This window comes from Ursus americanus, chromosome 17 (assembly GCF_024610735.1).
Source record: "Ursus americanus isolate L20-20 chromosome 17, mUrsAme1.1.p, whole genome shotgun sequence".
In the NCBI taxonomy this organism is placed as follows: domain Eukaryota; kingdom Metazoa; phylum Chordata; class Mammalia; order Carnivora; family Ursidae; genus Ursus; species Ursus americanus.
Window position 1 is genome coordinate 20,723,047 of NC_142143.1, and position 20,839 is coordinate 20,743,885.

Consider the following 20,839-nt stretch of genomic DNA (forward strand, 5'->3'; position numbering starts at 1 on the left):
CCTTCCCCTGCTCATGCATGCCTACCCTCTCTCTCAAAATAAATAAATAAAAAGTAACCTTCACTTACACCTATCAAGATGGCTACAATCAAAACCGCAAGGAACAAGTGTTAGTGAGGATGTGGGGGAAAAGGAACACTTTGTGCACTGTTGGAAGGAATGCAAACTGGTGAGGCCACTGTGGAAAACAGTATGGAGGTTCCTCAAAAAATTAGACATAGAATCACCCCTATGATCCAGTAATTGCACTACTGAATACAGCAACACTGGATACTACTGAATTGCACGAAAGAATACAACACCACCAATTAGAAAGGATACCTGCACCCCTATGCTTATTGGGGTATTATTTATAATAGTCACGATATGGGAGCAGCCCGAGTGTCCGTTGATTGATGAATGCATAAAGAAAAAGTGGTGTGTATCTACAATGCAGTATTGTTCAGCCATAAAAAGAAAATGAAATCTTGCCATTTGGAAGGACATGGATATATCTAGAGCATATAATGCTAAGCAAGATAAGTCAATCAGAGAAAGACAAATACCATATGATTTTGGAATTTAAGAAACCAAATGAGCAAAGGGGAAAAAAAGAGAAACAAACCAAGAAACAGACTCTTAAGTATAGAGAACAAACTAATGGGTACCAGAAGGGAGGGGTGGGCAAAATAGATGATAGAGATTAAAGAGTACACTTATAGTGAGCACTGAATAGTGTATAGAATTGTTAGATCACTATTGCACACCTGAAAGTAATATATTACTATATATTAACTACACTGGAAATAAAATTTAAAACTTACAAAATAAACAGTAACCTTAAATTTTAAAAACCTGTTATCATTTTGAGAATAACATTTTCATAATTTACATGTAATCGGCCTAGATTATTGTTTTAACCAAAAATTTTTTTACATAAAAATGAATAATATAATGTCCGTTTGTTCACGTATGTGAGAATATTAACAGGTAACCTTTTAATGATTTATTTTGGCTTTAGTGCATTATATTTTGTTTTGGTTTGTTTTTCCAGTGAATATGGCTTTGCTGAGAAAGTAGTTGAGGGAATTACTGTTTCTGTGAATTCCATTGTTATCCGCATTGGAGCAAAAGCTTTCAACGCATCCTTTGAACTTTCCCAGCTAAGGATCTATAGTGTAAATGCAAACTGGGAACATGGAGATTTAAGATTTACACGTATTCAAGATCCACAGAGAGGAGAGGTAAACATTTTTTTTCATTCTTTGTTTAAAAAATCTTTTAGTTACTAATAAATAAAAGAGGACATTTTAAAATAACTACTTCTTGTAGTTACCTAGATTCACATATTACATTTACTCTTGCCTTTTAACTATACTTTTCTCTGTATTTCTCTTAGTTATTTAATTTAAAAAGTGCATATTTTAGTGTTTTTACTGTAATGTTTCAATTTATAGAGTTAATGAACCCCATTTTTAATGAACCCCATTTTAACTTCTCAGCTACTCAGAATTGAATTTTAAATTTACAAAAATACACAAAACTAAACATACAAAATATACAAAACTAAACTGTTGTTTATATTTTTCTTGTTCACATTCAAATGCTCTTTGTACTTTATATCAAAATTAAAATAATTTTATAAATAATGACTATGATTGAAGATATGTTACTGAATTTGTGGTAACTATACAATTTTAAAAAATAAGAACATAGTGAATATATCTAGAGTGTCATAAGAAAATTAGTAAAGACACAAAATTTTATTTAGCTTCTTTATTTAGCTTTTTTGTTTTTACAAATCTACGTGTCTTTCATTCTGTTTTGCTTGAGTAACTGAAGCTAATCTCTTTGTTCTCCTTAGGTTTTGACGTTTAAAGAAATAAATTGGCAGATGATTCGAATAGAGGCAGATGCTACTCAGAGTTCACATCTTGAAATTATGTGTGCTCCTGTTCGACTAATAACCAACCAATCGAAAATCAGAGTCACACTTAAAAGAAGAGTAAGTCAGCAGGGTTACCTTTTTGGTTCATGTGATAATTGAGAGGAAATTTTAAATAATTTTCAGGTGAAACATTGGAATATTAAAGGAAAATAAAAGGAAATATAGTGCCTAAAGCAGTATTTGAAGAAATCTAGTGTAATAACGTTTTTCAGTTTTCTAGATTTAATACTTAGATTTTTACTTTTGGTAAATTTAATAGTTTCTCCATTGCCAAATATTTTTGAACATTAACTGTCTTATAATTTCATTTCTTCTATTGAATTTTATTTAGGAATGTGTAAACAGCAAAACCTCTATTATCAGTAGCCAAACTACTAGCTTTTAGAAGGTTATTAAGATATGAATGGTAATTTAGATAAATAAGGAAGATAGTTACTTGAAGATATCAGAAGTCAAGAGTTCACCATAGATTGTAATGAAATTTAATGAGGGAGTAATGACTTTTTAAAACATGGCTCAATTAAAGTCTCAACAATATGTTTTATATCATTAGACACAAATAAATATTCTAAATTGAAAAAATTTTTTTCAGAGTATAATGCTTAATACAGTATTGTGGAAATGTGGTTAAAATAGCATTTCAGTTTTTAATTTTTGTGCTTTCTGTACTAGAATTAGCACAATTAATATAGGTAATTTTATGATTTATTAGTTATAAATGCAGAATTAAATTATATAAGTACCTGTACCTGTATAATGTCCATCTGTTAAGGTACAGGAATTTATTAGTCTTTTTTACCACTGTATCTCCAATACAAGGAGATATTCCTTCTATAGGATAGGAGCACAATAAATATTTGGTGAATGAAGGAAGGATCCATATTTAATTTCATTCAGACATTTTAAATATTTTTAAAACAGTGCATTGTAAGTTTTATGTCTTGGCTTAATTTTATTAATCATTTTCTCTGACAGTTAAAGGACTGTAATGTTATTGCAACAAAGTTAGTTCTAATATTGGATGACTTGTTATGGGTTTTAACGGATTCCCAGTTGAAGGCTATGGTACAATATGCAAAATCTCTTAGCGAAGCAATAGAAAAATCAACAGAACAAAGGAAGAGTATGGCTCCTGAACCTACGCAGGTATGCTTTTAAGAGGAAAAACGCTTAATATGTAAATGGTTTAAAAATCAGAACGGTTTGTTGTTTTCTGTGTGAAACAGATTGTAAGACTTTGAGTCCAAGAATCTCTTATCTAGATATCTTACTGCATAATTTTCTACACATGGAATCTATATGGAAACATATATTAAGTGTGTTTCTGTCTATATCATGCTTATTTTGTTTGGAGTTCTGTACTAGGCACCATTGTTAATGATAACATAAAAGTATTTGATGTTATAAATACTTCTTTTCAGGAAGTAAAATACAACTTAAACTTACTAAAGTAAGGGCAAAAGGAAAAAACCTGGGTATAGTCAAGGGAGAAATGTGAGAATTAATATTGCAGAAAGTGTAAAACCCTGGGGAATTGCTGAAGTTCAGCACAAAACTGTTAGCATTGTATCTGTTTTTAATAAAAACAAAGGATATTGTGAAATCCTATTTCTACGAAGCTATTTCTTTGGAAACAGAGTAATATATCTGAGATATATAACTTGTTGGTGATCTGGTTTGGTACATGGAAGTAGCATACATTTTAGGCTTTCCTATGACTATTGAATTGGCATTAGTTACTATCTAGTTACTATTTAGGTAGGAACTCAGGGCTAGACACTGTAGATGTAAAAATGAATATTATCTGAACCTGTCCTCAAGAATCTCAGAGTATAATGGGAAGTCAAATATAAAACAAGTCATTGTAGTTCATCTTAAATACTAGAGTGCAAATAAAAAGGGGAGTGAAGGAACCATGGAAGCATAGAGAAGTTGTAGTCAACTGCCTGCATAGTTTGGAAAGGTTTCACAAAGAAGATAATGAAACTAAGTCTTAAGAATGAGAAGGTCACAGTGAGGGAAGGGGTATGTCAGATGAGGGAATGGAATCTGCAAAAGTATATTGTTAAAGAGCATGGTATTTTCTGATAAAAATTAGTTTAGCGTTACTAGAGAAGTCTTTTTGAGAGTTACATACACATGCCTCTCGGATGTACACCTTTCCAGGTTTTAAGGAAACTTATACTACTCTTCTCCTACTTGACGAATGAAAGGCCTTCTTACTTCTTACTCATTTTTACTATGATGGATTTGTCCAAGAATAGGGGGAGAAAAAACTAAAAAAGCTTGGGGTGACAAGATGGAGGTTATTTGAAATACTTTTATTCATATTGGAAGTCAGTGACTAATGACAAAGTAAAAAGTCAGATGGTTTCTACTTCCACTCTTTTGCTTTCAGTACATTAAAAAAATTTTTTTTTAAAAGATTTTATTTCTTTGAGAGAGAGTGAGTGACAGAGAGAGAGAGTATGAGTGGGGGAAGGTCAGAACGAGAAGCAGACTCTCCGCTGAGCGGTGAACTTGATGCAGGTCTCCATCTCAGAATTCCAGGGTCATGACCTGAGTCAAAGGCAGACGCATAACTGACTGAGCCACCCAGGTGCCCCTGCTTTCAACACATTTGAAGGAGGATTTATACATATCAGCTACTAGATTATTAAAAATAATTTTTAAAAAATCATTTCATGAATCCTGGCATGTTACTTGAAGGAATTCAAAGAATCACATCATATTGCTAAAATAAAATTTTCATTCCAGTTTACCTATTTATATGAATAATTTTCTAGAGCTTTTAGCCATAAAAAGAAATAAAGAATTAATGGTGAACCTTGTATCATTCTACCAATAAATAATATTTATCCAATGAGATATCTTTATAGTTCTCTGGGGGAACCTGATTTTTTTAAATTAATTAATTAATTAATTTATTTTTAATAATATTTATTTTGTTATATTAGTCACCATACAGTACATCCCCAGTTCTTGATGCAATGGGGAACCTGATTTTAAAAGTTTGATGAGCAGGGGCGCCTGGGTGGCTCAGTCGTTGAGCGTCTGCCTTTGGCTCAGGGCGTGATCCCGGCATTATGGGATCGAGCCCCACATCAGGCTCCTCCCCTGGGAGCCTGCTTCTTCCTCTCCCACTCCCCCTGCTTGTGTTCCCTCTCTCGCTGGCTGTCTCTCTCTGTCAAATAAATACATAAAATCTTAAAAAAAAAAAAAAAAAAAAGAAAGAAAGAGAAAGAAAAGTGTAGAGAGATTGATGTTTATGTTTTCGTTTATATCAGTATTTTTGTGGATAAAGAAGATAGAAAACATGGTTAAAGAAATACAGGAGAATTTTTTCCTTCAAAATAGTACAGTCATAAATATAAATAGTAGTCTGTTAAAACTTTGAAAGTAGAAGAACATAATAAGTGATTTGTCTTGGGGCACCTGGGTGCATCAGTTGGGTAAGTGTCTGACTCTTGTTCTCAGCTCAGGTCTTGATTCACAGAATTTAAACCCTGTGTTGGGCTCCATGGGGGGCTTGGCGCCTACTGAAAAAAAAACCTAAAAACAAAAATAAATGATTTGTCTTATGGAAATTACTTTGACAATTAGTAAAAAAAATTTTCTCAAGCCCTTAGAATTTAAGCCTTCACAATTATATTTCATCTTTCCTTTTCTTTAATTACTGTGGGTCTTGATCATTTTCTTTGAGAAATTCTCATTTACTGAGTATACTTTGAAATTCGTTTACAGGTAGTTCTTAATAGATAATGTGTATATATGTGTACGTACAAAATATATATACTTTAATTTTCCATACATCACTAACTGTGCATTTATTAATGAATTGTTCTTAATTAGAAACTTTTTAATATTTTTTGATGAAAAATTTGGTCTCTATTTTGTTAATTATTACCAAAGTTTCATGTACAGTTCTATAGCTTATATAACAGATGATCTTACAGTATGCTTACATATATAGAATCATTTTAGGCTGTTAGGTTCACATCAGTCTTTATAGTTCAGCAGTATCTATGCTTCTTCATTTTTTTTGTTGTTAAGATTTTATTTACTTATTTGACAGACAGAGAGACAGCCAGCGAGAGAGGGAACACAAGCAGGGGGGGTGGGAGAGGAAGAAGCAGGCTCCCAGCAGAGCAGCTGGGAGCCTAACGCAGGGCTCAGTCTCAGGACCCTGGGATCACGCCCCGAGCCGAAGGCAGATGCCTAACAACTGAGCCACCCAGGCGCCCCGATGCTTCTTCACTTCGGGGAGAAAAGAATTTGACTTCAGAGTCTATTATAAATCTCTTCTGCTTTCTGGCTGCTTCAGATATCCACATTCAAAGGACATGCTGCATCTCTTATGAGCGCTTACAGTACCAAACAGTATCACAAGCACTTTAAAAGAAGTAATTTATTTTTGCAGGATATATAACAGTTTGTACAGCTGATGTATACAGGGCTCACATTTGTTTCTCTTTTCTTTCTTTTTTTTAAAGATTTATTTATTTATTTATTTGACAGTGGGGGGTTGGGGGGCGCTGTACATGGTGTGGGAGGGATAGAGGGAGGGAATCTTCAAGGGGACTGTCTGCTGACTCCACACCTGATGCCAGGTTCCATGTCAGGACAGGTGAGATCATGACCTGAGCTGAAACCAAGAAATGGAAATGTTAAACCAAAATAACAAAATGAGGGATCCAGGTTAAGTAATAAGCAAAAGAATAGAGAAAAGTGTCTTCTAAGCTTTTTTACATTTCTTACTCTTTATACTCCCTCATAGAATAAGCTGAATTATGTTATTTAAGGGGAAAACTCCTCCACTGACTGAGCTACCCAGGCGCCCCTGTTTCTCTTCTATTATGTAGAACTGATATTATTTGAATAAGCTGCCTTTAATAGTTAATAAATATATTTTCTAGAATAAGGGCTATCAATATAACTATTCAGGTATTTATTAAAATACATTGGTTTCATATTCGAATTGTATAGTTCTCCAGTTTTTAGATTTAACTTTATTCTCATATAATTCAGAAAATATTTGGAGGAATTAAGTTATTGATAGAAAATATATTAGCTTATTTTTCACGACTTCATTACTACAGATGTTTAAGTTTTCTTGCTTGTGGAATTTCAAATATTTAACTTGAAGTGATAAGGCAGTTCAAATCTTTTAGAGCTCTACGGTAGCCCCATCTGCCCAACAAGTGAAGACACCACAGGCCTCAAACGCTCCTGATCTAAATGATGCAATTGTGAAACTATTCAGTGACTTTGACGTTAGAGAAACCTCTCATCACTTGGTGATTTCTCATCTAGATCTACACATATGTGATGATATTCATGCTAAAGAAAAAGGTAATAAAAGCTGCTTATTGCAAACTACTTTGGTTTTTCTCGGATTTCCTACAACACTGGATTGTTTATCATGTGTAATATATAGTATGTCTGGTATGATAACTGGTCATAATTTTATCATTTATATGAGACACATAGAAGAAAGTTGTAATTTTAAGCAATATGTATTGGTATGAAATTTTATTTTGCTGTAGTACTTAGCATGTCAGCACAATTAATTGTTAACTAGTATTTCACCAGATACTACCAGTAAAATTAGGTTTAAAAAAAAATCAAGGACTAAATAGATGACATCCTTGGAGGATGATGAAATATTAGACTTGCCTTTGAATTAACTTTTTCATAATTTTGAAATTGTCTATAAATTAAATTTGAGTCCATACTCAATTCATAATTATTTGTACACATGTTTTCCCATGGTGGTCTGTCTGCATTTTTCTGACCCCATGTACATGTAAACACAGCTGTGTGGCTGTTTACCATTTCTTGTGTCTCTTCGCCAGTAATCCTCCCAAAATTTGCCTAGGAAGCTAAATTCCAGTTAGTAAGTTTTTTTTCTTTACTTTTAGCTTTTGTTTTTCTTATTCTTCCTTATTTAGTAGACACAGGTAATGGAGTAAATGGGAAGCTGCTGTTGGTCGCTTTGAAAATCTGTGCTTCCGTAATATAGGCACTAGGCATTTCTGTTTCTCCATTGGAGAGTGTTCCTGCTCCATAGTGTTGGGAGGACTCATCAAATGGGCCCTCTCCTAGGACAGTAGTTCTCAGACTTTGGTGAGCTTGAGGATCAAGCTGAGGATCTCTTTAAAACCAGGATATTTATATCTGACTAGTCTACCTCAGACCTGATTCTCAGTCTGTATCTGTGACAATTGTTGCTCTATATTTTTAAAGTTGAAAGAGTAAATATTGAGACTGATCTGGATATTTAGCAGAAGTTACCCTGCCTTCATCAGATAAGGCAGCCAGATATCAGTGACTAGATGAAAGAGTGGAACAAATAGGTGAGGAAGGTTTGGAGTTTAGAGAAGGATTTGGTCTCTTTTCTTTTGTGTACCTTTGTGTCACTTGGCTTAAAGTTGTCATCTTCTGCTTTAGTTAGGTGAAAGGAAAATGGAAAAATTAAAATAATCCAAAATAATAAAATGAGGGGTCAAGGTTAAGTAATAAGCAAAAGAATAAAGTGTCTTCTAAGCTTTTTTTTACATTTCTCACTCTTTATAGTCCTTCATAGAATAAGCTGAATTATGTTATGTTTCCCAAGGGGAAAACTCCACCAAAATATTTCCCTTGTCATACAGCTCTGTTCTAAAATCCAGAAAGTTCTGAAATGAATTATATTCATTTGTACTTAGTTGTATATTAATTTGTATTTTCCTTACTTCCAGTTGACTTATTCATGCTGTTTTAAAACTTGATTTTTATGTTGGAGTCACACTGAGTTGTGATCCTCTTCTAATCATCATATAGCTGTGTTAATTTGGACAGTTTACCTAACCCAATGGGCTAAATTCCCCCTCAGTGAGAGATAGGATGATATGGTATAGTGGTTAATATTTCCTGGGTTCCAAACCAGCTCTATATTTCTTGGTTAGTATGACCTTGGTCTATTTAATTACCCTCTTTGTGTCTCAATTTACTTATCTAGAAAATGGGGATGACAATGATAATAATAATAGTATCTATCTCAGGGTTGTAAGGAAGAGTAAATGAGCAAGTATGCTTAAAGTATTTAAAACAATGCTTGGCATATGGTTAGGGCTGTAAATATAGAAGTTCTGCTCTTTTTGTATCCTCACCTTTTGGCTTGGTACCTTGCAAATAATAGGGGCTTAATAAACACTGATTTGATTGAATTGCATTTCCTGAAATCCTTAATGTATTATCTATGATAACGGAGAGACAGTTAACCACTGCTTAGACTGTGAATATGATAAATGAAGTGTTTCTGATACTTGCTTAATGTTTCTTTCTCTCAATTCCATTTTTTTTTCTTTTTCCAGAGTCAAATAGACGTATTACTGGAGGGGCTATGCAACTGTCTTTTACACAGCTAACTATAGATTATTACCCTTATCACAAAGCAGGTATGTATAACAATTTCTTTAACAGACGTAAATCTTGCTTACAAGTTATATAGACAGTTTCTCTCATTTCCTTTTGTATTTATTATTTGTCTTAATGTAATTAATTTCATTTTGTATTTTGTTATTTCGTTTTAATTTAATGTATATTTTTATTTTTTATTATTTTAATTCCAGTTAGGTAAGATACCGTATTATATTAGTTTCAGGTGTACAGTATAGTGATTCAGCAATTGCATACATCACTCAGTACTTATCACAACAACTGCATTCTTCAATCCCCATCACCTATTTCACCTAACCACCATCCACCCCCCTCCCATCAGTTTGTTCTCTATAATTAAGAGTCCGTTTCCTAATTTGTCCCTCTTTTTTTCCCCTTTGCTCTTTTGTTTTGTTTCTTCAATACCACAAGTAAAATCATATGGTATTTGTCTTTCCCTGACTTATTTTGCTTAGCATTATACTCTCCAGCTCCATCCATGTCCTTGCAATTGACAAGATTTCATTCTTTTTTATGGCTGATAATAGTCTTGGGCTGCTCCTACATCGTGGCTATTGTAAATAATGCCGTAATAAACTTAGGGTGCATATATCCCTTTGAATTAGTGTTTTTGTATTCTTTGGGTAAATACTCAGTAGTGCAATTGCTGGAGCATAGGGTAGTTCTATTTTTAACTTTTTGAGGAACCTCCATACTATTTTCCAGAGTGGCTTCACCAGTTTGCATTCCCACCAATAGTGCAAAGGGTTCCCCTTTCTCCACATCCTTGCCAATACATGTTGTTTCTTGTGTTATTGATTTTAACCATTCTGACAGGAATGAAGTGCTATCTCATTGTAGTTTTGATTTACATTTCCCAGATGATGAGTGATGTTGAACATCTTTCATGTGTCTGTTGGCCATCTGATGTCTTCTTTGGAAAAATGTCTGTTCGTGTCTTCTGCCCATTTTTTAATTGGATTACTTGGTTTTTGGGTGTTGAGTTCTATCAGTTCTTTATATATTTTGGATACTAACCCTTTATTGGATAGGTCATTTGCAGATATCTTCTCCCATTCCATAGGAATTGCTTTTAGTTTTGTTGATTGTTTGCTGTGCAAAATTTTTTATTTTGATGTAGTCGCAGTAGTTTATTTTTGCCTGTTTCCCTTTCTTCGGGAGACATATCTAGAAAAAAGTAGCTATGGCTGTTGTCAAAGTGGTTACTGCCTGTTCTTTTCTAGAATTTTTATGGTTTCAGGTCTCACATTTAGGTCTTTAATCCATTTTGAATTATTTTTGTGTTTGGTTTAAGAAAGTGGTCCAGTTTGTTTCCTTTGCCCGTTGCTGTCCAGTTTTCTCAACAACATTTGTTTGAAGAGACTGTTTCTTTCCCATTGGATAGTCATTCCTCTTTTGTCAAAAATTAATTGACTGTATAGTTATGGGTTTATTTCTAGGGGTTTTCTGTTCTATCGATCTATGTATCTGTTTTTGTGCAAATACCATACTGTCTTGATGATTACAGCTTTGTTATATAACTTGAAGTTCAGAGTTGTGATGCCTCCAGCTTTGCTTTTCTTTTTCAAGATTGCTTTGCCTATTCGAGGTCTTTTGTGGTTCCATATAAATTTTAGGATTGTTTGTTCTAGTTCTGAGAAAAATACCTTTGGTATTTTGACAGGGATTGCATTAAATGTGTAGGCTTTGGATAGTATAGACATTTTAACAGTACTCTTCTAATCCATGAACATGAAATGTCTTTCCATTTCTTTGTGTCTTCTTCAGTTTCTTTAATTAGCGTTTTATAGTTTTCAGAGTATAGGTCCTTTGCCTCTTTGGTTAAGTTTATTCCTAAGTATCTTATGGTTTTTGGGGCAATTGTAAATGGGATTGATTCTTTTATTTCTCTTTCTGCTGTTTTGTTATTGGTGTATAGAAATGCAACAGATTTCTATACATTGATATTCTATCCTGTGACTACTGAATTCGTTTATCAGTTGTAGCAGTTTTTTGCTGGAGTCTTTCAGGTTTTCTATATATAATATCATGTCATCTGCAAATTGTGGAAGTTTCACATCCTCCTTGCTGATTTGGATGCCCTGTATTTCTTTTTATTGTCTGATTGTTGTGCCTAGGAATTGCAGTACTATGTTGAATAAAAGTGGTGAGAGTGGATATCCTTGATTTGTTCCTGACCTTAGTTAGGGGAAAAGCTCTCAGTTTTTCCCCATTAAAGATGATGTTGTTCACTGTGGGTTTTTCATGTGTGGCCTGTATTATCTTGACGTATGTTCCCTCCAAACCTACTTTGATGAGGGCATTTATAATGAATGGATGTTGTACTTTGTCAGATGCTTTTTTTGCACCCGTTGAAATGATCATATGGGTCTTAACCTTTCTCTTTTTAATGTGATATATCACATTGATTGATTTGCAAATATTGAACCACCGTTGCAACCCAGGAATGAATCCCCACTTGTTCACAGTGAGTGATTTTTCTAATGTGTTGTTGAATTCAGTTTGCTAGTATTTTGTTGAGGATTTTTGCATCTGTGTTCATCAGGGGTATTGGTTTGTAGTTCTCTTTTTCAGTGGTATCTTTACCTGGTTTTGGTATCAAGGTAATGCTGGCCTCATAGAATGAATTTGGAAGTTTTCTTTCCTTTTCTATTTTTTTGGAATAGTTTGGAGAACAATAGGTATTAACTCTTCTTTAAATGTTTGGTAGAATTTGCCTGTGAAACCATCTAGTCCTAGGCTTTTGTTTGTTGGGAGTTTTTTGATTACTGATTCAGTTTTGTTGTTGCTTATCAGTCTGTTCAAATTTTCTTTTCCTGTTTCAGTTTTAGCAGTTTATATGTTTCTAGGAATCTATCCATTTCTTCTAGGTTGTCTGATTTGTTGGCATATAGTGTTTCATAGTATTCTCTTATAATTGTATTTCTGTGGTCTTGGTGGTTATTTCTCCTCTCTCATTTGTGATTTCTCCCTCTCCTCTCCTCCCCTTCCCTCCCCTCCCCTCTCCTCCCTTTCCTTCTCTTCTCCTCTCTTCTTTTCTCCTCCCTCCTTTTCTCTTCTTTCTTTCTTTCTTTCTTTCTTTCTTTCTTTCTTTCTTTCTTTCTTTTCTTTTCTTTTCTTTTCTTTTCTTTTCTTTTCTTTTTTCTTTTCTTTCTTGGCAGCAAATCAGAGTTTATTGAGTGCTAGTAAAGTTTATTGAATGATAGAATATAAAGCTCCCGAAGAAAGAGGGACCCAAAAGCATTGCCCTCTTTTATTTCTTCAAATGAATTTCCTGCCTCCATTTCTATCTCTTCTTTTTCTGTGACTCCTATAATATTATGTTTGATGTTACTATGTTTGATGGAATCACTGAGTTCCCTAAGTCTATTCTCATCTTGCATAAATTTTTTCTCTCTCTTTTGTTCAGTTTGATTACTTTTCATTAATCTGTCTTCTAGGTCACTAATTTGTTCCTCTGCTTCTTCCATCCTGCTGCACATTCTACCAGGTGTGTTTCTCATTTCATTCATTGAGCCTTTTATCTCTGCTATGTCATTCCTTATCTCTGTGTGAAGGGTCTCACTCATGTCTTCCACTCTCTTCTCAAGTCCAGTGAATACCCTTATAATCATTACTTTAAATTCTCTGTCAGTCATGTAACTTATATTTGTTTCGCTTAGCTGTCAGGCCATGCCCTTGTCCTGTTCTTTTACTTGAGATAAATTTCTCTATCTTTTCATTTTATCTAAGTCTCTGTGCCTGTTTCTCTGTGTTAGGAAAGTCAACTATGTCTCCTGTTCTTGAGGGTAATGGTCTTATGTAAAAGAGGTCCTGGAGTGCTCTGCTTTCTGGTGTTCCCTGTTCGCCAGGTCCTGGTGCTTCTGGGAGTGCTCTCTTGTTGTTTCCTGGTTGCTTTATCCATCAGGCCAGTTGTCTGCTGAGGCTCTCTTTTCCTGTTTTTGGCAGTGTTTTGTCCCTGGCCTGAATATGGAGCATTTTAGCTAGGTATGCTCTGGTCTGCTTGTGAAACAAGACCTGTTGCCATGACTGCCAGAACAGAGGCTCTTCAAAACTCCCATTTAGGGAGATGCAGTGTGAGCAGGGGTTTGGGCGGGTCTTCTGGGGAAGGGGGTCCACTGCACTGGGACTGAGGCAAGTATGAGTGAGAGGGGCAGTTCCACTGGAGTGTGTGGAGCAAGGTTTGATGTAAGCAAGTTGGGTAGTGAACGTCCACACTAAGCTGATTCCTGCAGGTTACCCTGTGCTTATGCTGAGCAGTGTGGGAGGGAAGTGGTGCTTGCCCGTTCTTTGTTCCCAGAGGGGTCTCTCCATGAATGCTTTCTCTCCAGGACGCAATCCAAGATGAGTGAATAACTTCTCTAACGTATGCTTCAGGTGCTCTTCAGATTGCTGTTTCCATGCTATATGTTTGTGGGTTCTTTGCCTGCCTTCTTCACAAGAGCTGCTTCAGTGTCCTCCGAGCTTTCCCACAGCCAGGCATGCTGACCTTCAGAACTCCAGGCTTTAAGCCTTGTTGGTTGCTAGAAGTCATGAAATTCGGCCCCTCTTGCTTTCCAAGTCAGCTGCTTATGGGGATTCATTTTTCCCATGTGCTCCCCTGTGTGGTTTGTATCTCACCTGTCTCTGTGACTGTGGCTCCCTCCCCAACACAGCAGCCACGATCTGTTTCTCTCCCAAACCCTGTCACCTCACTTTGTACCTTCTTCAATGTGGCCTCTTCTCTGCCTTTACTGTGGCATTCTGCCAGTCTTGAGGTCAATTTCTGGGGTATTTAGGATGATTTGATAGTAATCGAATTGTATTCATGGGTTGAGGTGAGCCTAGAGTTCTACTCTACTGCCATTTCTCTCTTTAATTTAATTTTTTAAGGAAAGAGACCAAGACATTTGTTTTTTATCTCCAGTAATATCTTAGCAAGAAGATATAAATGCCATAGAAAATATTTATGCATTTTATAGAGTTTTATGTGATTATTAGAAAGTTAATTGTTAGCATTTGTCAGTATTCTAAATAATTGATTAAAAACTTAAAATCAGACTATGGAAGACATCTTTTGTGCTATTTTATTCTGTTCATTGTGGGAAAAGTAAGTTATTAATATGTTTTGAATTTTAAAAATTAGTTTATTATTAGTATATTTAAAAAATCAAGAAAGAATATAAAGTAAAAGGATAACAATGATTTTAGCTACATTGTAAGATTCCTGGAACGTTTTTTTAACTTTACTATATTTTCTAAGTTTCATTAATAGATTTTTTACACTTGATTTTAGTGAAAAGCCTGAGAAGTAATACGTAATATACTTTTGAATAGTTGAATATTGGTAGGTTTTTTCTTCCAAATAATAAAATCAAAACGTATATATATTTATGGCCAAATTAAGTAATTTGACCATATGCCAATCTGCATTTGATGATATGTGGCTTTTTTTTTTTAATTCACAAAAATAAGAACAAGTATAATGAATTTTTCAGGACTTTACGAAAGTGATAAAAGTTTCTGTTCATGAATTTCCATCTCCTACTCTTTGTTATTTCTGTATCTGTACCTGACAGAATTTAAAGCTTTAACTATTTGTTTTGATTTTTGTTGGAAGACTTTGTTGTATATTCTGTTCTCCTAATTTGTGAGTTACTTACATATACATTAAGTATTTTTTAACTACAGAAATAATTCATATATTGGAAGGTAAAACTCTTAGTCATGAAGATTTTATTTTCTTAGCCCTTTTACGTACATATTACTTTTCTCAGTTTTTGCTGCAGAGAAGCCTAATAATCCTGATTTTTTATTTTTCCTCCAAAAAAATCTATATAGGTATAGATATATCTATATCTTTATGACTAATGTCTATCTTGAGATATTTTATTTGAGATATTTATTTAGTGTTTTAATAATATTCATCTTACCATTTTAAGGATAGGGTTTATTAGCCACTTTGTAATAAATCTTTGATGAAAGGACTTTTTTCTGTGATAGTATTTTCTGGGGTTCTTTGTAACGGAGGTATACCAGGTGGTTGAATATTCAGTGAAGGTTAACCAGTGGTGCTGTTTGTAATTGAAACTTTGAGTGATGTTCTACCAATGGTGGGTCTTGATAGAAACCTTTTAGATAATTTGCTTTTGACATTCTTTCCCTGTATTCTAAATGTTTTGCTCATATTTTCTGGGTAGGTTAAAAGCTCTTGTAGGTGACAGGTGCTCCCTTGAGAAAGACTCCCTTGGAAAATGAATAAATCTCATTAGAAGCAGTTCTATAATAAAACAAATGAAAAGTGTGCATTTTCCAGTGAAATACCTGTCATTCATTTTACAGGAGATAGTTGTAATCATTGGATGTATTTTAGTGATGCAACCAAAACAAAAAATGGATGGGCCAACGAGTTGTTACATGAATTTGAGTGCAACGTTGAAATGCTTAAGCAGGCTGTAAAGGATCATAATGTAGGTTCACCTCCTAAATCCCCAACTCATGCCTCTCCCCAGCACACACAAACAGGTATTTTACCTATAACAACATTATGGCATTCCCCTGGTATTAAGTGTCTGTGTGTGTGTTTGTGTGTGTGTGATCATAATATGATATTTTTTGTGGATAAGTATTATGTTTAATTCATATCTGAAACTTCTGAACTTTATTCGGAACATAGGATTATAGACCAAAGCACTTTTTAAATTAATATGACCAATAAGAATATTATCCAGATAGAATATCTGAGACTGTTAAATGGCTAATAGGTCTCTTTTTTTACCAAGAATTTCAGGTAAAGATTACTGTACAAGAATATCTTAAATGTGATGTAAGTATGATTCATGTTTAAGGAATAATCACACACAAGAAAGAGGAATCATTGCAATAACTTACATTCCTACATCAGTTTATATATAAAGTATTTTCACAGGTATTATCTTATTTGACAAATTATGAGTTCATGTATATTTCTAATAGCTGTCTTAATAATAAAAAAGTGACTGTTATAAAAATAATTTTGCAATAAATTGAAAGGTTTTTTCATTTCCCACAGAGAAAGACTCAGCTCTGAAAGGGACTTCCAGAACACCTTCAGTATTATCTCAACAATCCAAAGCTAAGTTAATGTCTAGTTCTGTTGTGGTTAGACTTGCAGATTTCAATATATACCAGGTATGCTTTATTTTTTAATTAGATCTTCTGATAAACACCTTCTGCTGGCATCTCTTATAAATTCATGCCACCATTTTATTTAAAAATATCTCGACTGGGGGCACCTTGGGTGGGTTAGTTGGTCAAGCGTTCTTCTCTTGATCTCAGGGTTATGAGTTCAAGCCTTGCATTGGGCTCTATGCTGGGTGTGGAGCCTACTTAAAAATTAAAAAACAAACAAAAACCCCACATCTTGACCAGTTTTATGAAATAGCTAAACTATACAGAAAATTTCAGTTCATTAATTTTTGTTTGTATGGTTGCGCAGAATTAACCAAACTGTGAGGTTAAGAGCGTAGTCCTGGAGACTGCCAAATTTGCACAAGCCTTCTTATAACAATTGCGAGTTCAGGAGTCTCCTCTAAACTACCTGTAGATTCAAGAATTAGAATAACTCGCAGAACTCACTGAAATTAATTATACAAAGAAGCACATTTATACTAAGAATTATTATTACAGGGAAAGGATATAAATTAGATTTAACCAAGAAAGAGAACCTGAATAGGGCTGGGAAGGTTCCAAATTGAAACTTCGTTCTCCTCAGGACATGTTAGCTTCCTGGCATGGATGTGTAACAATATGCATTAAGTATTACCCTCGTAGATGAACTCAGTCTCTACGTAGATTAATACCAGGTTACCCAAAGCCCCCACCCCCTAAAAACTACTAAGATTATCAAGTCTGGCCAGCCCCACTTACAGTCATCATTGTAAGCATAAACTATCAGTTGAATTTAGAATTACCTCCCAGCAGCAGGGATAAAGGCCAGACCTCTCTTTAGAAGGCCAAGTTCCTTATTACACAATGCTCTCAGTGGAAGAAACTAAAATACTTTTTTTGTCTTACTGAACTACCAAGTATTGGCTATTTTGTGAACATAACTTCATGGCTAAGACCTCTGTCCCATTTATATTCTTCAGGCTGTTATCATAAAACATGGTCTAATATTGCGATCCTTGATACCAACAATAGAATATATAACATTCTTAAGTAAACAATTTCAGATAATGTGTTCTCATCTGTGAATTGTTGTGGTTCATTTTGATAAATTTATTTTTATTTTACTCTGGTTTTCATCTGGGGCTGATTTTACCCCCTGGGGACCTTTGGCCATTTCTGAAAACAGTTTTGGTTGTCATAACCAGAGGGGGTTGCTGCTGATATTTGGTGGGTAGAGAGCAGTGATGCTGCTAAACATATTAACAAGGCACTGGGCATTGTTAGCAGTGCCCACAACAAAGAATTATCTGGCCCAAAATGTCAATAATGCCAATTTTGGGAAAACTCAGACAGTTTTTTTTTCTTGTTGTACAGTTGCTTCTTGTTTTACATTCCATGTATACTGCATCTTATTTGAAGCTAACTTTAAATTATAAGATATAAATAAATACATATGAAATTGGAGAGGGGAATCACCCATAATCCAAAGTAGTTGAGGATGAAATACAGTAAAGAAATCCCACACATACAAATACACCAAAACAAAATAAATAAAAATAACTGGAAGAAAATAGAATGTTTATCCCAATTTGAATAACTTTTTATCTGTTGAAGGAAACAGGAAGTAAGCTATTATCTATTACAATAAGATGTACTTTGAGTTGAAAAGGATTCGTTTCCATATATGCAGAGAAGAGCTTCTTAATTAGATAATGCAAGGAACTGACTTAAATTTATAAAGACTGTATAAGTATTCAAAAGGTTTATAAGCAGTTTAGCCAACATGAAATATAAACTGTTGAAAAACTATTCTACTTCATATGAGGAATATACATGTTTGTTGAATAAATGAAAAAAATTAACCTTGAATTACATCGCTGGGTATATACTAAATAAGTACAAATAAATGAAATTAATAAAACTATTGGTTGAACTTTGGGGAAATTGGTATGTACATTTTGTATGTAAATTTGCTGTTTTGTGGGAGAGAGTGAAAAAGTGCAATAAGAACCTTAAAACTTGTAGTCTTTTTATTTTTTATTTTTTTATTTTTATTTTTTTAAAGATTTTATTTATTTATTCGACAGAGATAGAGCCAGCCAGCGAGAGAGGGAACACAAGCAGGGGGAGTGGGAGAGGAAGAAGCAGGCTCATAGAGGAGGAGCCTGATGTGGGGCTCGATCCCATAACGTGGGGATCACGCCCTGAGCCAAAGGCAGACGCTTAACTGCTGTGCCACCCAGGCACCCCAGAACTTGTAGTCTTTTTAGAAAAAAAAGAGATGAAACTATTTGACAGAAGCATTTCGAGTTGTATTATAAGTTAATTTTTATTGTAGTAAAATATGCATAACATAAAATTTACCATTTTAACCATTTTTTAAGTTGAATTATAATTGAGAGGAGGGAGGCAAGATGGTGGAAGAGTAGGGGACCTCATTTCATCTGGTGCCTTGAATTTAGCTAGATAACTATCAAATCATTCTAAGCACCTATGAATTCAACCTGAGATGTAAGAGAAGAATTGCTGGAATTCTGCAAATAGAAAAGCCACCACTTTTTGCAAGGTAGGAGGTGCAGAGAAGTGAATCTGAGGTGGGGGGTGGGGAGGGGTTGGGTAGGGGAGGAAGAAGCTTCCATCAGTGGGCTGCCGGAAAGTGATGTAGCAGCAGAGCACAAAATCAGAACTTTTAGAGGTCTGCTCCAGTGAGAGATGTCCCTGCCTGAAAGGTGCTCAGTTGGTGAAGCAGGGCAGAATCCTAGATTGGACAGTATATTCTCAGGATCCCTGGGGTCACAGAAAGAACGGTAGGAGTGTGTGTGTGTGTGTGTGTGTGTGTGTGTGTGTGTGTGTGCCTGAGCCAGAAGATTTCCCAAGCACTGGAGCAGGAAACCGGCTACAGTCAGTGAACCTGGGAGTGGGCTCTCAGCTTGGTTTGCCATAAACCTTGAATAGTGGCTCCACAGGTCCAGTGCTTTCCATGCCAGGGCCCTGCAAAGGGCAGAAACGCAGCAACCCTCTGCTTCCCCCCAGAGGGGTGGCACTGGTGCACACATGATCTGGCAACCACTCTCCATGCAAGGCCCTGCAAGCGACAAGCCTGTTGGAACCCTCCTCCCTTTCTAGGGGATCAGTGCAGGTGCACACCACAGGAGTCTGCAGAGTTTGGTGCACACAAAAGTGAAGAGACTTTTCCCTGACGGTTTACTAAAGAGAGGAGGCAGCTATCATTGAGCTCTGGCCCTGGAGATCCAGGCGCGGCCATTTTTATTTTCATCCTCTAATGCGTCATAGAAATCCTTCAGGGGAGCAAAAGCCACATAGAGCAACCCAAAGCAGCTTAACATTGAGCCTGGCCCTCCCCCCACCCCCCGCAAGGGGCGGTGCAACTCCTCCCCAACAATGACACCTGAGAATCTGCTCAGCAGTCTTCTCTCACAGAAGACCAGCTGGAACATCAGGCGAATACCAAGTTTCCGAGAGCACACAGAACTGCAAAACTCCAGCACTAGGGGAAAATAGTACATACAATTTGAAGTTTCTTCTCCTGATTCTTTTATCTTTCTGTTTAAAATTTTCCTTTTCAGCTAGTTTCTTATTTTACCAATTCTGTTTTTAAGTCTTTTTTTAACTTTCATTTTTACATTTACATTTTATAGATATATTCTTCATTTTGGTTTCCTTTCACTGTATTCAATTTTATTCTTGTATATATATGTGTGTGTGTGTGTGTGCGTATGTATGTAAAGATACAATTTTGGAATTTAGTGTCTTCTAACAAACAGACTAAAATACACCCAGGACCAATCGGATCGCCCTGTTTTGTCCACCTGGGAGATTATATTCTCACTTTTCCCCCTTTTATTTCCTTTCTCTTTTCGTTTTTGGTTTCTGACCTCTTTGAATTTGTCTAGCGTGTATTTCACTTGGGCCATGATTGATATCTTTGGTTTTGTTATCACATTCATCCATTCGTGTCTGGGAAAAAATGGCTAGGAGGAGGAATTCACAACAAAGGAAAGAACGAGAGGTAATACTCTCTGCCACAGATCTAATTGATATGGATATAAATAAAATGTCAGAGGTGGAATTCAGGATAATGATTATAAAGTTACTAGCTGGGCTTGAAAAAAGCGTAAAAGACACCAGAGAATCTCTTAATGCAGAGATAAAATCCAATATTATGAACAACTGTATGCCAGTAAATTAGGCAATCTGGAAGAAATGGATGCATTCCTAGAGATGTATAAAGTACCAAACCTGAAACAGGAAGAACTAGAACACCTGAACAGATCCATAACCATCAAGGAAATTGAAGCAGTAAGCAAAAATCTCCCAACAAAC

The 20,839-nt window shown here is 35.2% G+C and overlaps 1 protein-coding gene across 1 annotated transcript in view; it reads left to right on the forward strand.

Moving 5' to 3' along the window:
- BLTP3B (bridge-like lipid transfer protein family member 3B) overlaps window positions 1–20,839 on the forward strand; it is a 118,397-nt gene that overhangs the window by 49,203 nt on the left and 48,355 nt on the right. The window contains exons 5-11 of the mRNA XM_045780137.2: window positions 1,034–1,223; window positions 1,844–1,984; window positions 2,903–3,073; window positions 7,099–7,279; window positions 9,283–9,366; window positions 15,689–15,871; window positions 16,398–16,516. Coding sequence (XP_045636093.1) covers window positions 1,034–1,223; window positions 1,844–1,984; window positions 2,903–3,073; window positions 7,099–7,279; window positions 9,283–9,366; window positions 15,689–15,871; window positions 16,398–16,516 — 1,069 coding nt within the window. The remainder of the gene's footprint in view (window positions 1–1,033; window positions 1,224–1,843; window positions 1,985–2,902; window positions 3,074–7,098; window positions 7,280–9,282; window positions 9,367–15,688; window positions 15,872–16,397; window positions 16,517–20,839) is intronic.